A 12162-nucleotide genomic window follows, 5' to 3' on the forward strand; every position below is an offset into this window, starting at 1 on the left:
CCCTTCTAGCCAGAATTATTGGACATATGTTATTACCTAACATCATTTCCATTTTGCAGGAGCATGATGATGAGGGGAAGCGTTGCCAAAATGAGAGTTAGGAAGGGGACACCCAAATCCACCGTCAAGCCATTAGGGATGAACCTAACCACTTGGACCAAGGATTAAATGGCTAGAGAAGAAAGAAAGTACAAGGATGACCATGCGCCATCCAATTAAACTAAAACACTATAAAACTCAAATAAGAAAAATTACCTTCATTATTTGGATGATCTCAATATATCTTGCAAATGTTATCATGTCTTAGTATAGTAATATTTTGTCTATACTCATACTTGTGTGGGTATAACACATGTATGTATGTACACACACACACACACACACACACAACTTAAACACGCATGAATTTATAAGAACAACATTAATATACTAAGTCATGTACATGGAGGATATTGCCACCTTAATTTTAATATTTTTCAATCTTGACCATGGTCATTTATGTATTTATTTAATTGTTGTGTGGCCACTTTTGTTTTGGCATGACCCTTCTTAGGTATTGGGCTTTATGTTGGTCATTGTTCAAATTGAATTGGAGACCCATGCAACATTTCTTGCCACCTCAATATTTGTTTCATAGCTAAGCATGCGCGGGTGACTTCTTGATCTTTTGGCTTGCCTCTTTGAGGATATTTTTATATATTGCTCCCACTCCCTCTTGGGTGCTCTCTGCATGCATTATTATTTTTCACAAAACTCTCTTCTTCTCGATCTCGTAACTAGTACAGTGATATTGTGACTAAAATCTATTAAACATTCTTGACCCTGTGAGGAAACCAATGTTATTGTACTCGATCAAATTTGACTATTGCTATCAAATGTGCATGCCTTAGTATACTAATGTTGTTCTTATATATTCATGCGTGTTTAAGTAGTTAATAATTGAATGTCATGTGAATCTAGTAGTTAAATGGTCGTTAGTTTCTAATTATTTGGAAAAACGTAAATTATAGTTAGTTGAGTTTTCATTTCATGTGAAAAAGTAGAATAACTAATTTGAGTGTATCTCTTTTCTTTCAGTTAAGATTGTGATGTTATCTCTTTTAATTAAAGGTTAACTAGTTTCAAAATCTCAACTTGTTACAATACATCCAACATGTTCTATGACTATCTACTAATAATATGAACATTACCCAGGCAAAAATAAAAATCATCTTCCATGATGGAAAGCAGTCTAAACAGATGGATAAGAGATGCATATCTCTTGTAATATCCTAGCTTTAACTACATGTATAATCGGAAGACACACATGGAGTTGTGCTAAACAATTGCAAATTTCTCAAGATGCAATGTGTTCTCCATAGGTTTGATATCATATGAGCTTCCTTGATAAATCTAGGCATTAAACTTCAGATCATGACACATACAACTACCATTTAATGACTTGAAACTCTATTCATGTGAAACTTCTCTACCCCCTGAAACTCCAATACTAATCTTTGTCAAGTCAAAAATTGACTTAATTGATTTCTCATCAGATGCTTGTCAAACTCCAAAAGTAGATAGACATCTGACGGCTCCCACTGCCTAGCATGAGAATGATGGCGAGCTCAATAGGCACAAAATCATGATGAGAGAACCATGTCCAAGTAAACCATGTCCACTACCATACAAGCAGCCACAATAGGCTCACCATAAAGACTACAAAATCAGCTTCGTCGAGAATGTACGATAACAAAATAACATTGTTAGCGTTCATCAAACAACTTCTCTGACACATAACACTGTCGCGCTTTCACCTTCATGATGGGGCATCAATTACTCTCGATACAACAAGTTTATCTTGTCAATAAGAAAACTGCAAGTTGAATGTTAGCATTAAAGAGTCGACCCCATCCATGTGAACAATGCTCTATCAGTTGAAAGAATGGCTTGCCTTAGCTCCCCTCACTTTTACTTACTAATTTCCATTGAATACTAGCCACAAAATTGTTAAACTTGTGTTGATTTGTTCAGTATCTCTGAAGACAACATCGAGAATTAAAGAACCATTGATGCTTTCTTTTGGGTAGCATTTGCAAACTCGCCAAAACCATGGCAAGACAATGAACTCATGAAGAAGGTGTTACACAAGCACCATCCCACCATTCCCAAATTACGCTCACAGTACATGCAAAAGAAAGAAAGAAAGAAAAAGAAAAAAAGCATTCTCTATTCAAGCACAAACATTGAAGCCCCATCTAAATGAGGGAGTTATTTGCAAGTAGATCAAGACCACGATAAGAAATCAAACTGGAATCATTCAAGGATGACAATGAGACACTCAAGAGCCATCATTTAGTATCCACTATCAATCACCAACATGACACAATAGTTGTTGCTCATAAAAAATTGGCCTACATAAGACACCAGGTGTCTCTTCTCTAGCATCAATGGTGAATGACATCCAATGCCATAGGAAGTTTCACAGATCTACAAGATCAAATTTTCCACTCAAAATGGTGATCTTGATGTTAGAGAAAATTCAATACTAGAAAATAGGAAAAGACAACAGATATGTGAGTAATATGAGAGAAGCCTTATCTCCAAATGCAAAAACATCACTCAATCAACTTCAAGAAATTTGCCCCAAGAAACTTGACCAATGATCCCTCGACCAAGAAAATGTGAGGGTTCTGCCACAATCTTATTCTTGACATGATCTTCTCATGATTATTCTTGCAACAAAAACAATTCAAGTCTGCTGACAATGATTTGAGAAAGAATTATTTTGCACACTATATGCTCAATTTCTACACTAAAAAGAAGACTAAGTGGTGGGTTGGCGAAGTAGATACACGCCACAAACATGATTCATGGAAATTCACATAACAAAATATTGATCAAAACTCCTTTAAATTGTCTATTCATTGTTCATCATATCACCATACATTCTCTCTCACAAGTTTTGTCGCCTTCTCATTCTACTATGATATTCAAGATGTTAAGTACAAAGAATCATTGTTGATGCACCCATGACAATTGACTATCATTACCAAAGAAAGAGGCACAAAACTTGGCTCTAATACCATCTATTGTTTTGAGCCCAAAAATCAAGAACAACAATAAGAAAGGGCCAAAATAAATGCAAGAGACAAAAAAATATCTTGAGAAAACCCTTTGAAAATGAAGGGAAAAACCCAACCACACAGAACAAAAGATATTTTATTGATAATTTTTTAATTTTCCAAAATATAATTCTTTATTTTCAACCACATCTCCTCGTATTTCCATGCCTCAATGCATGTTGAATGACACATGTTTTTATATTTAATACTAAAATTTAATCATCAGTGTCCTTTTCAGTTGAAAGTGCCCATAATGATAATAACATCCTTATTTCTAGAGATCTCTATCGTAGCTACATTCTCCAACATCCCCTTGAATTGAGATATTCTCATATTGCTATGTTTTCCCACCTACAATATAAGGCACCTTATAAGATGCACTAGTATTGCTTTTAGCTATTTTTGGAAGGACTACAACTTCTTTTTCTGAGACTGTTTCATTTTGTAAAGCTGTGTTTCTAAATCATATTTCCAGGACTTTGCAAGTCAGAGAAGGACTTGCTAAGTCTAAGCCAGAGTCCATAAAAACGAGGCAAATTGCCTCTAGCCTTTGCCTCTGGCCTTGACCTCAACAAAGTCCTAGCAGAGTCACCATGGACTCACTGAGTCCAAGGACTCTTCTAACTTGTGGAGTCCCAAGCTCTAGACTCTTGCCAACAACAGGGTTCATAAAGTGCAAAAAATAATAAAATAAAAAGGTTAAGTGAATTGTTTCTGCTTTGTATAACATCTATTTGACGTAAAAAGGTCATTCCACCTTTGTCAATGCTTGTGATAGAGAGAAAAGAGTTAGAGAAGAGTATGGTGGTTTTGAGAGAAAAATTAGCAAACCGGTTGGCTCTCCCATATCAATTGTTGATTTTTTGTGCAACATTATAGCTTTCACTTAAACATTGAGAGGAGCTAAATGAAGTGTTTGAAGGAGGCTAGAGTGCGAGGAGATTGTGCAACAAATAGATTTTCATAACAAAAATGAACATGAATTAAAATTACTGAACAAACATACTGATTTCCTTTTCATGGGACATTAACTACTTTTAACTACCAACGATTACCTAAAATAACAAGATTCAACTGAAATAAACTACACCAATGATCAATTGAAACAATGATCAACTATAACAATGATTAGCTATAATAACAATAGACTGAAATAACTGTAACAATGATCTTCTTGTAATAATGATAAATTGAAATAACTCTAACAATGATCAATTGTAATAAGGATAAATTGAAATAACTGAAACAATGATTTCCATTCATATAAATAAAATAAATGCTTAACAAAAAATATTCGGAGAATCTTTAATTGGTTGTGCAAGCCTCGACTTTTGATAAGAGGAGAAACATTGACTAAAGCTTAACCTCCCAACCTCGGACCATACTTATCTCCACACAATCTATTGAATTAAAAAAGCCCTCCCTACCTCGAGATTGGGCTTAGGATACTTTTTGTCTAGCCACCTGAGCATTCCAATGTTTAGAATGTCCACACAATTATGGATGGAAATGTTTTAATAACTGGCACTACTGACATCAAGTGATCATAGATGACAAGCATGCCTTAAAACGACCTTGGCCAAGGTTTATTGATGGGTTCAATGACCCGATCACCACCGCTCAACTTGACAACAGGGAAACAATATTATGGACAATCATGAGCTATTAAATGAAATTATTTTAGATTTATTGTATCATATCTAACTTTTATTTTCATCTCATTATAGATTTCATCTCACCTCTTCACCTTTTCCATGGCTATACAGTCGATGAGTCCCAAGTTTTTGGAATCTCAGAGCAATTAGCTATGTCCATTGTTTCTCAACTAATTCATGAATATTATATGTTTCCAACTTATCACAATCTATGATTTGAAAGAATAGGTTCTTTTAAGACTTGCAGAAACATCATTTGATTATGATTTCTGGTGGCATAAATATATCATGATTTCATAAACATGGCTACTTGGCTTTCTTTTTATCATAAATAACTCTTAAAGAAGGTCTAACCGATGATACTATGATAAATATAACTACAACTTACTGCTATGGTAATCGAATTTGAGTAACAACTGATAAAGAAATATATAGCAATGCTTGGAACATGATGGACCACATAACCTGATATAATCTAGAAAGATAAGAGTCTAGCTAGATGCTATGATTCCACTCTTCCTCAAAATGATCTTCAAGCGCAAAATCTAGTGTAAAATATATCATGTCTTCAATAAGCAAAGAAATAATAAAAGGTAGAATGTGAATGAAATTGGCAATGTTTAATAATGCAGAGGTATCTGATGGTAAAAATAATGGAAATCAGGTGCTAGAAAAGGAAGTCGGGTGCTAGAAAAGGAAATCAGGTGATGAGAAGGGAGTCGATTGAAAAGTTATATATCTCCTCTGTCCCTGTCGATTGAAGGTTAAATGCCTCTTTGGCTTCCAAGAGGCCGTAACATAAAAAGGAGTGTCTTGGCTCTTGGTTGCCAAATAAATATCCCAAGTGTTCAATCGATTTCTAGCAAGAAAAATGAATAAAATATGAAAAAGGATTTGAAGGTTATAAATTGAAAATAATTATAGTTTATATCTATCTACATGCACATAGATATACTTATGAGGTGGCATCATATTATTAATAATATTATGGTATCACTTTATTCTTATATTTATGTGTATGTACATAGGTATATATTATAATGATGTAGTGGAAAGATCAATCAAAGTCCTTTGAGGTACGTATTATTTTTAATTAAATTAAATTATGTTTTAAATTGTTTATTTAATAGCTCATGTGGGTCTTTTAATTGTATCTTGAAGTTCAAGTCGCTAGGTCTTTACCAAGGCAATTTAAGGTCATACTTGTCAACCTGATGATTTGACTAAGCTAGTATCCCATTCCGTTGATCTCATTTAACAATGCTTCCCCACTTCATCTTCTCCTAAAATCAACCGTGCAATATTTCCACGATAATAACAAGTTTCATAATAATTTTTAGATTAACATTTAAAAGAATGTAATTTATTAACCATAATTCCAAAATCAAGCAACTCCTAAACATCACATGACAAATAATGGATAACGACCATCTTCATTAAATAATTAATAAATAGTTAATACAACATATATAAATAACTACCTACTTCACATGACTATGAAAGAAAAATATGTTCAGTCTAATGGCTATGAATAAATTTAAAATTAGGTCAAAATTTGGGATGTAACAAATCGAGAGTAAGACCCTTAGACTAGGAGTGATGGACCCGAGACTAATGATGAAAATTATGTGGGTGAGGATGAGGATGAAGATGCCCTTGAGGTTTAGCCCTAGACACAGGGAGAGATGATGTGGCTCTAGAGTCTTCCATGACTTATTGTAGGCATATTTGTAGGAGAACATAGCCTACCATGAACCTTAATCTTCTACACTCTAGTTGTTATTTTGATATGTTTTGAACTCTTGATTTTATGGATTCCACAATCCATGAATATTGTAGACATTTGACAGTGACACTATGTTTCACTTTATATTATGTTATTTAGTTTTTTTCCTTCAAAAATTCACTTTTATACTTATGTGATCTATGCAAAATTGTATATGTGTGTTAAATAACTTCAATTTATCTCAATTATTGTGTATTTAATGTTAATTGACTAAAAGATGCATGAAAAAGTCTTTAAATCCTTAAAAATCCTTGAGTTTCATGGGTTTTTTTATTTGCCGAGTCCGAGTCCAAGCTCAATTTTGACATTCCAAGTCCGAGGCAAGTCTGAGTCCTGTAACACTGGTCTAAATATCCTTCTATACTGCTTTTGTGTTCACGAAGATCTCTCTCTCTCTCTCTCTCTCTCACACACACACACACACACACATCAAGGGCATCTACTTCATTGAAACTTGGCCAAAAGGAGCCCCACGGAGCAAAATTATTCCCTGCTTGAATGTTAGAATAGGATTCTGGAGGTCCATTTGTACTCTAAAGACTGACTTCCAGAAATCTTTAAACCATCTTGACATAACATCTTCAGTCAAGACTCAGAAGGTTGCATGCAGACATTATTTAAAACTGCTCCAAAATTTATTGGGTGTGTGTTATTTACCAGCACATGCATTTTTCCTGTCGCTTAAGGTGATGTTGAAAAGCCCAATGTATCTCAGACCAAAGTGTTTGGTGGATTTTCTTTTAGCATAATCATGAGTTTGAGTGAAGCAGTTTTGGCACAAAGGCAAAAAACAGCAATAAAGAAAACACTTCAACAAAAGTTATGACAAGAACCATGAACTAACCTGACCCTTGCCCAAAAACTGGCAAGCAGGGCCCAGAGGCACAGTCTGCAACAAGGCAACAATAGTGTACAAAAAATCAATTCATTTTCATTATTAAGTCTTTGTAATTAAACAAGGCTGTTCCTACAGTATTCTGATAATACATGGTATTCTTGTTTTTATTTTCATGCCAAAAATACTTTTCTCCAAAGCTGAATTTCATTAAACATGATTAGCACCATTCTATTTGAATGCGCAGTCAGAAAACTCCATTTTCTATCAACAAATTCTACTGCCATTGACACATTCAGTTTAGTACTAAATACAATACATGTGTTTACTGAATAGACTTGTATGGGCAAGTAATAAATTCATCATTCTTCCACTGCAACGAGTAACCAAGCAGGTCAAATCTAATGACTCAAAATCACCACGTAAAAGTTACAATTAAAGCTTATCTACATGAGTTATAAATATGGATTAACCACCACAACACACATTTCCATCCCATCTAAATACCCGAAAAAGATGGGCTTTTCATGACTCCGCCATTACCTCAATGTCTCTCATCTGAAACTTCCAAATAGATATATTGTATGAGCAGCTATCTCAGAATGTTCTAGAGCTAAAACAATTTCAGGACCTGAAAAGGATTTATCAAAATGCTTGCCTGGTACTTTGTGCAATAATATTGTCTGCTAGTTAGAAAGCAGCACTATTCACTGTCAGATTCATTTCCAGAATCGATATTATTAGTGGGTCCACTTTTATAATCTGCCATTGCATTCTTGTATCTTTTTTTATCAGCCCTGGCTTTTGACTCAAAGGGCTCTTTCTCCTCCACTGTCAATGACCAAAACAACATACATCAGAGAACAACAATTTTTTTTTTCAAAATAACAATTTCAAAAAAAATATAGTTTACATCCATCAATATTACAAGAAAAATATTGAATTAACAGATGATGACTACAGAGAGAAAATACACTCAAAACAATATATATAAATGTGTCTGTGTGCCTCAATTATTCTTGTGGAATGGAAAGGTTTCAATATGCATTTATCTCATAAGATGGACAAAAGGATTAGAAACATACCAGACATCTTTTTCCATCTCTCTCCAAGTGCCTTTGCAACCTCTGTGAATGGCATTCCTGGATTGCTCTTTTTGATACTCTGGTAATGCAAATTTAGATTCAGAAAATAGTTAAAAGATCAATGCTATCCAGAATTTCCTTAAGATAAAGAAAGCCACTTCAAAAAAGTGTTCGTTTTTAATTCTCAGTTAAATTTATTTTTCATCTTTTGTATAAATCTTGCTTTTCCTAGAGCTGGTTGTTTGTGGCAGCAGTTGTTACATTGGTTTCAATTTTCAAATGAGGATTCGGGCATTTCAAAACACCCATATCTATCCACTTACAGCTCCAGTGAAGCATTTACCAATAATTAGACAAAGTAATTTTCATCTTTAGTCCAAGTCTAACATCAAAATATCAGTTTGGTTGTGCTTGATAGAGAAAGCATAAATGAGGTTTAAAAACATGGATACTAAATCTACAAAAAAAATCACTGCATTGAAGATAAATTCATTTGCACATTCAATCAGGGTAGATGATTTCTTTAAATGATCTTGACCATTTTAATCTCTAGAACTCAACCATTCCCTTCCCCCACCATAAGGTATACATGGATGGTGAGGCATTCAATCTAATCAACTGCTACATAAAAAATTCAGTTAATTGTTATTTATAATGATAGGACAAATCTAGGTCAAAATCAAAGGCATCAGGTTATACAACACACAAAAAAGAGGCAATGTAAAATGCTCGGGCTTGCTTAAGTATAGATTGAAGGTCTGCAGATTGTCTTCATAACAGAGGTAAAGTGGTTAGACATTTGTGGACCAAACCTTTAATCAGTAGACTTATTGCCAAACATTATTTATGTCTTAATTATTCTCGTTATAACCTAGATGAATAGACATTGGCATCCTAACATCATTACCATGCCCCTTCAAATCCAATGAATCATGACTTATGAGATAATTGAGAACCCCAGCATTCTAATCCACCAAAAATGCTTCTAGCATGGCCTCATCATTGCAATGGTATACTTAAGCTCAGTGGCAAGCCTCTATAGGATAAAGAATATTCAAAAGAAGTGCTACAATACACCTATTATTTGGGTGCGGCTAATACCATAAGGTTCTCAAACTCTTGCAGCTTGCGTGCCTGCAAATATTTGCCTTCCTTGCATAGTCTAGAAGACATAAATTCTTCACTAATTAAAATGACAGTGAGAAAGAAAGACACAATGAGAACAAAAGGAGAAAATGAATGTAGAAAACTTGGAAATTATTAAGGAAATGAACTTCAAATTTCATTAGAGGTCTCAAGAACAAAGAAAAAATCAAAATGTTAGGGAAGCAAAATTTTAGAAAACGAATGAAGAACAAATCTTCTAAATTTTACAAAAATCAAAATGTTTCTCTGATAGATTTAAGCCACCAATCTGCCTTGAAATGAAGATAAAGAAAACCCAACAATTTTTTCCCAAGGTTATGGCCTCTGTCATGAATGAGATGAAGGATTTTAATATGCTGTTATGCTTATCAAATCCAGCTCTAATTGACAAGTTGAGTCATTTTAGGAATATACTACATTAGTATGGCACTACAGATAAGTCTTCTAAAATGCTTGACATAATTGTTAATAATGTTATAATATTGTACTATATCATATCTTAAAACCACATAAAATCCATTATAAAGCGTCAACATTGGAGAGTTGTGACAATTGAGAAATGTATTATTGGATTGGATATTATCAACTCAGAGGGGCATCAGAAAATATAATTTTTTCTTTCCTTGAATGTAATTCATCGCCTGAAACGGTGAAAAAGGAATAATAAAGACGTGGCTATTTCTATCAGAAATAGTTTATCAGTTAATTTGTGGGAAGTGAGATAAGAAAAGAGTTTGAGGATCAACAGTGGTGGCCTTATAACAAGGAACACCAAGACATTTATGCATACAAGAAATACAAGTTAAATAAGCACTTTTAAAACTACAGCCAGCACTGAGCTGTAAGGTATGGGTCTTAAGACCATTCAATACTTTGGATTAGAATTGATTCTTATATATTTGGAGGTAAAGAAATTTTGGGGATTGGTGATATAATGTGTATGTGTGTGTGTCTGTGTGTGTGTGTAAAAGTTGTATTTTATATTTATCTATATATCAGGGATAATACACAGAATGTTTTGTTTTTTTCTCGGTAATACGTTTTAGTTTTATTAATAGTAAAAGCATAAGTACATAGTCATTTACAAAACTGCCAACTGAAAAGACCATCCATTCACACCAATTTTTAAAGCACGAAAACCACTCCAGGTCATCATAAAACATCTACCAGCACTATCACTATTAGCCCTGCCTACATAGTCATTTACAAAACTGCCAACTGAAAAGACCATCCATTCACACCAATTTTTAAAGCACGAAAACCACTCCAGGTCATCATAAAACATCTACCAGCACTATCTCTATTAGCCCTGCCACCTACAAGTTCTCTCATGGCCATTACATTTTCAGGTAAAATTTACCAGCAAAGGAGTTGGGCAATCCTCTGCACCATAATCCCCATAAATGAGTACAAAAAAGTACAGATAAACCAGCAACGAAATAGGATAATAAAGAAACAAAAAACAGAAATCCATCACCCCGGCTTGATTTGTGACCCACACAGTCCCATGCTGTCTCAGCTTGGCGGTGCCCCATTGCATGCTTCAAGTTCAACCCTGCGTGCTCGGAGCCTCTCGTTCATCCTAGCCTTATCTTCTTCAGTCCAGCCAACCACACAATTCATTTCTTCAATTTCTACCTCCAGCCTCCAAATTATTATCACCAAATTTAAGGTCTGCCATCCACAGTGAGCTTCCTGATACCGTTGCCTTCTCCAACTCTCATCGAGCCTCCACACAAATGGGATGTACTTGGTGTCTTCAATTGTTTCGAGGCCACCCTGTCTTCAAGCCAGGTTGGTTCCGAGCCTTGGAACGAACTTCTCAAGAATTTCATCCATTCCACAAAAGAATTCACATGAAACAATTATTTCCATTGCAATCTCCATCGAATCTCCTAATAATAAACCTCGCGCCATGATCATTGAGAATGCATCTATATTCATTCAGTGGAGGTTTTCAACCTCATTAAACATCCCCCCAAAAATTATCAAGACATTGTCAAAAAGCCAAGGTTACACGGGGACGGGGATACTTGGGGTACTTAGGGTACTGCTACAGGTACAGGTATGGTTATTTTACATAATAGGGGACGGAAGTACTTGGGTATGTCAAACTTTATTTTAATTATACTTTTATAATTATAGAAAATCTGAAATTACGAGTCATGACAATGATTTTTCAAAACAAGAACAGCGATAAAGTTTGCAAATGTAATGTGTTGTTCTCAGTTTAAGATTTGCTATATGTTTGTAATAATAATATATGATAAATGTTTAGATGCATAACAGAGAAGGCAGAATTCAAACATGAACAAGAAGATCATAAATCATATGACAATGACATATTGCAAATGATAAACTTCTGACTTGAACAATGATAAAGTTTATTGTTAATTAATATTGTATCAAAGTTTCAAACTGATTACATATTGAATTAAGCTTGATAAACAACAAGGTGATATGCAAACAAAAAACCAGAAAAAAAAATCAAAAGTCTTAATCCAAGTCCTTAAGGAGCTATGATGCTCTCCACCGAGTACCTGGTACTTGG

The 12162-nt window shown here is 34.4% G+C and overlaps 1 protein-coding gene across 4 annotated transcripts in view; it reads right to left on the reverse strand.

The window, feature by feature from the left end:
* Window positions 1–7640: 7640 nt before the first annotated feature.
* LOC149530314 (FACT complex subunit SSRP1-like) overlaps window positions 7641–12162 on the reverse strand; it is a 259070-nt gene continuing 254548 nt past the window's right edge. For 3 of the 4 annotated variants that reach the window (XM_089808475.1, XM_089808477.1, XM_089808478.1), the window contains 2 exons: window positions 8466–8544; window positions 7641–8211 (listed from right to left, as the gene is read on the reverse strand). In XM_089808475.1, the coding sequence (XP_089664601.1) occupies window positions 8084–8211; window positions 8466–8544 (207 nt within the window). In that variant the 3' untranslated portion in view covers window positions 7641–8083. The remainder of the gene's footprint in view (window positions 8212–8465; window positions 8545–12162) is intronic. The other variant, XM_089808476.1, reaches the window with a different exon arrangement.

The sequence above is a fragment of the Cupressus sempervirens genome, chromosome 11, assembly GCF_028749045.1.
Source record: "Cupressus sempervirens isolate cs-2001-9-10 chromosome 11, ASM2874904v1, whole genome shotgun sequence".
NCBI lineage: Eukaryota > Viridiplantae > Streptophyta > Pinopsida > Cupressales > Cupressaceae > Cupressus > Cupressus sempervirens.